Source organism: Galeopterus variegatus, unplaced genomic scaffold (genome assembly GCF_000696425.1).
Source record: "Galeopterus variegatus unplaced genomic scaffold, G_variegatus-3.0.2 Scaffold2012, whole genome shotgun sequence".
Lineage (NCBI taxonomy): Eukaryota > Metazoa > Chordata > Mammalia > Dermoptera > Cynocephalidae > Galeopterus > Galeopterus variegatus.
Window position 1 is genome coordinate 149,731 of NW_007728123.1, and position 2,681 is coordinate 152,411.

General features: G+C 50.4%; 1 protein-coding gene across 4 annotated transcripts in view; it reads left to right on the top strand.

Moving 5' to 3' along the window:
- ITIH3 (inter-alpha-trypsin inhibitor heavy chain 3) overlaps positions 1-2,125 on the top strand; it is a 15,195-nt gene extending 13,070 nt beyond the window's left edge. For all 4 annotated transcript variants that reach the window (XM_008580072.1, XM_008580073.1, XM_008580075.1 and 1 more), the window contains 4 exons: positions 171-375; positions 1,073-1,245; positions 1,435-1,546; positions 1,878-2,125. In XM_008580072.1, the coding sequence (XP_008578294.1) occupies positions 171-375; positions 1,073-1,245; positions 1,435-1,546; positions 1,878-2,007 (620 nt within the window). In that variant the 3' untranslated portion in view covers positions 2,008-2,125. The remainder of the gene's footprint in view (positions 1-170; positions 376-1,072; positions 1,246-1,434; positions 1,547-1,877) is intronic.
- Positions 2,126-2,681: the final 556 nt, after the last annotated feature.

Genomic DNA, 2,681 nt, shown 5'->3' on the forward strand with positions numbered 1-2,681 from the left:
GTAAGCTCAATATTTGTACTTGCTCAAGAACAGTTTCTATTAATTTCCTGTGCATTGGCCATACTCTTTTGTTTCTTTGCATTAGCTTTTATATAATAAAGGATTTGGCTGAGTTTAAGAAAAAGAAAAGAAAGTCTTGTTGGTCTTTCCCCGCTCCATTCCTCTGGCAGGTCTCACAGTTAATGGGCAGGTCATTGGTGACAAGAAAGGCAGCCCTGACTCCAAGACCATAAAGACTTACTTTGGAAAACTGGGCGTTACCAATACTCAGATGGATTTACGGATTGAGGTGGCGACAGAGAAGATCACCCTGTGGAATGGGGCTGCACAGAGCACTTTCAGCTGGCTGGACACAGTCACAGTCACACAGGATGGGTAAGAGCCCCCACTAGGTCTCCAAGGGGTGCTACAGCTCGAGGGTCTAAGAAGGAGGCTCTTGAGGAATTTGGACAAATCCCAGGACAGAAGATCCACAGGGGTCACAGGAGAGTGGCAGCTCAGAGTTTATTCCCATATCCCAGAGGTGGGTGACCATGGTGGCCCTCAACCATTCCCTGGGATCCTGTCTGAGCCAGAATTGGTAGCTGAACAGTTCATAGGACTGACTGTGAGGGAAGCATTGGTTGGACAAAAGCGTTAGGTGATAATAACCACAGTCCCCATTTGCATTTTCCTGGCTGAACCTAGTTCTCAAACTCCTTAGTGTCTCCAATGTCTTCAGATCCTCCAGAGGCTGATGAGCAGGGCAGAGGTGCTACTCTCACAGAGGCTGAGAGAGGGTCAGAACCTGCCCACAGTCATACAGGAAGCCAATGGCTGAGCTGGGGCTTGACTCCAGGCCCCTGGACTCCCAGGACAGCCCTCTTTCCTGCTTGGAGGGGAGCGAGGCTCTCAGTAGAGGGCATGGACACCATGCATGAGACATCCTCTTTCCAACTTCTGAGATAGTTTCTGCAGTTGGTGTGCTTGGGGGCCATGTACAGGAAAGGTTCTACCAAGATCCTTGATTCAGTTGCCCAGTGTCATGGCCACTGGGCACCACAAACACCTGCTGACCTCTCTTCTCTCCTAGGCTGTCCATGACGATCAACAGGAAGAAGAACATGGTGGTCTCCTTTGGAGATGGGGTTACTTTTGTGGTTGTCTTGCATCAGGTGTGGAAGAAACATCCAGTCCACCAGGACTTCCTAGGCTTCTACGTGGTGGACAGTCACCGGATGTCAGTGCAGACACATGGACTACTGGGTAGGGAATGTTCAGACTGCAGGCTGTTCAGGCCACACAGCATCATGGGACAGCCACATAGGCTGTCCTAGTCCCCCTGTACCCAGCTCACAACACCCCATTCAGCCTTTGCATCACCCTGAAAGGCCAGTGGCCATGTCACCCATGGCCATGGCCAGGGACTGACAGTGTGAATGTTTTCATTCCCAGGGCAATTCTTCCACCCCTTTGACTTTAAAGTGTCTAACATCCGCCCAAGTTCTGACCCCACAAAGCCGGATGCCACAATGGTGGTGAAGAACCATCAGCTGACCGTCACCAGGTGAGCAGGCTCCTCTGATGCCCTCACTATGCCCAACAAGACAGAAGGAAGAAGCCCTCCCTGCCCAAGCACACTGGCCTGATGGGCTCTTGACTTCTGTGGGGTATCCTTGTTTCTCTTTGAGGTGTTGGCTCCTTCAAGGCTCCTTCTAATTAAGGAAAAGCCCAAACTTGGCCCCCTAGAAAGAGTAATCATGTGACCTCATTCTTGACCAAAGAATTCTGGGCTCTTAGAATGGCCAACTCCACACCCTTTTTCAACTTGAGGCCCATGACTATAGCAGCCATCTTGCCCACCCTGTGTATTACAGCACCTCTCTCCTTTCTCCCAGGGGCTCCCAGAAAGATTACAGAAAGAATGCCACCATCGGCACAAAGGTTGCCTGCTGGTTCATCCACAACAATGGGGAAGGACTGATTGATGGTGTCCACACTGACTACATTGTCCCCGACCTGTTTTGAGTAGACACGCCAGTTCCTGTTGAGATGGCTGGCTCAGCTTGCCCGGCATCTGGAACAGAGTTACAGAGCGGAGCCTGTGGGAGGGGCTGGGACAATAAAGTCCAAGGTAGAAACGAGACAGCTGCCAGCCTCTACCTGCCTTCATGAGTCCCTGCTCCAGGGAACAGGCAGCTAGGGCGCAAGGCAGCTCAGAGGAGGGGATGGCTGGTAAGAAGGAAACTTCTTGGGCCTCTCAGCTGACACAGCTGAGATACAGAGTATATTGGGATGGTACTTTGGGGAGCCAAATGTATGATAGTTGGGGAAGGAAAAAATCAAGAATTGACTCTGGAGCAAAGGGGCTCTGAAAAGTCAGGGAGAGCTGAGTGCATTTTAGAGTTCAAGGATGGTCATAAGAAAAGCCAGTGGTCACGACTCAGGAGCTCTTATCAGAACCTTCAGAAGTAGAAAGTTCTCCAGGGAAGATACAGCCCACATATAAGTGGAGATGTCAGAGCTGAGTGCATTTTAGAGTTCAAGGATGGTCATAAGAAAAGCCAGTGGTCACGACTCAGGAGCTCTTATCAGAACCTTCAGAAGTAGAAAGTTCTCCAGGGAAGATACAGCCCACATATAAGTGGAGATGTCATGTACCCCTCCATCTATCCATCCATCCCTCCAACCATCCATCCATT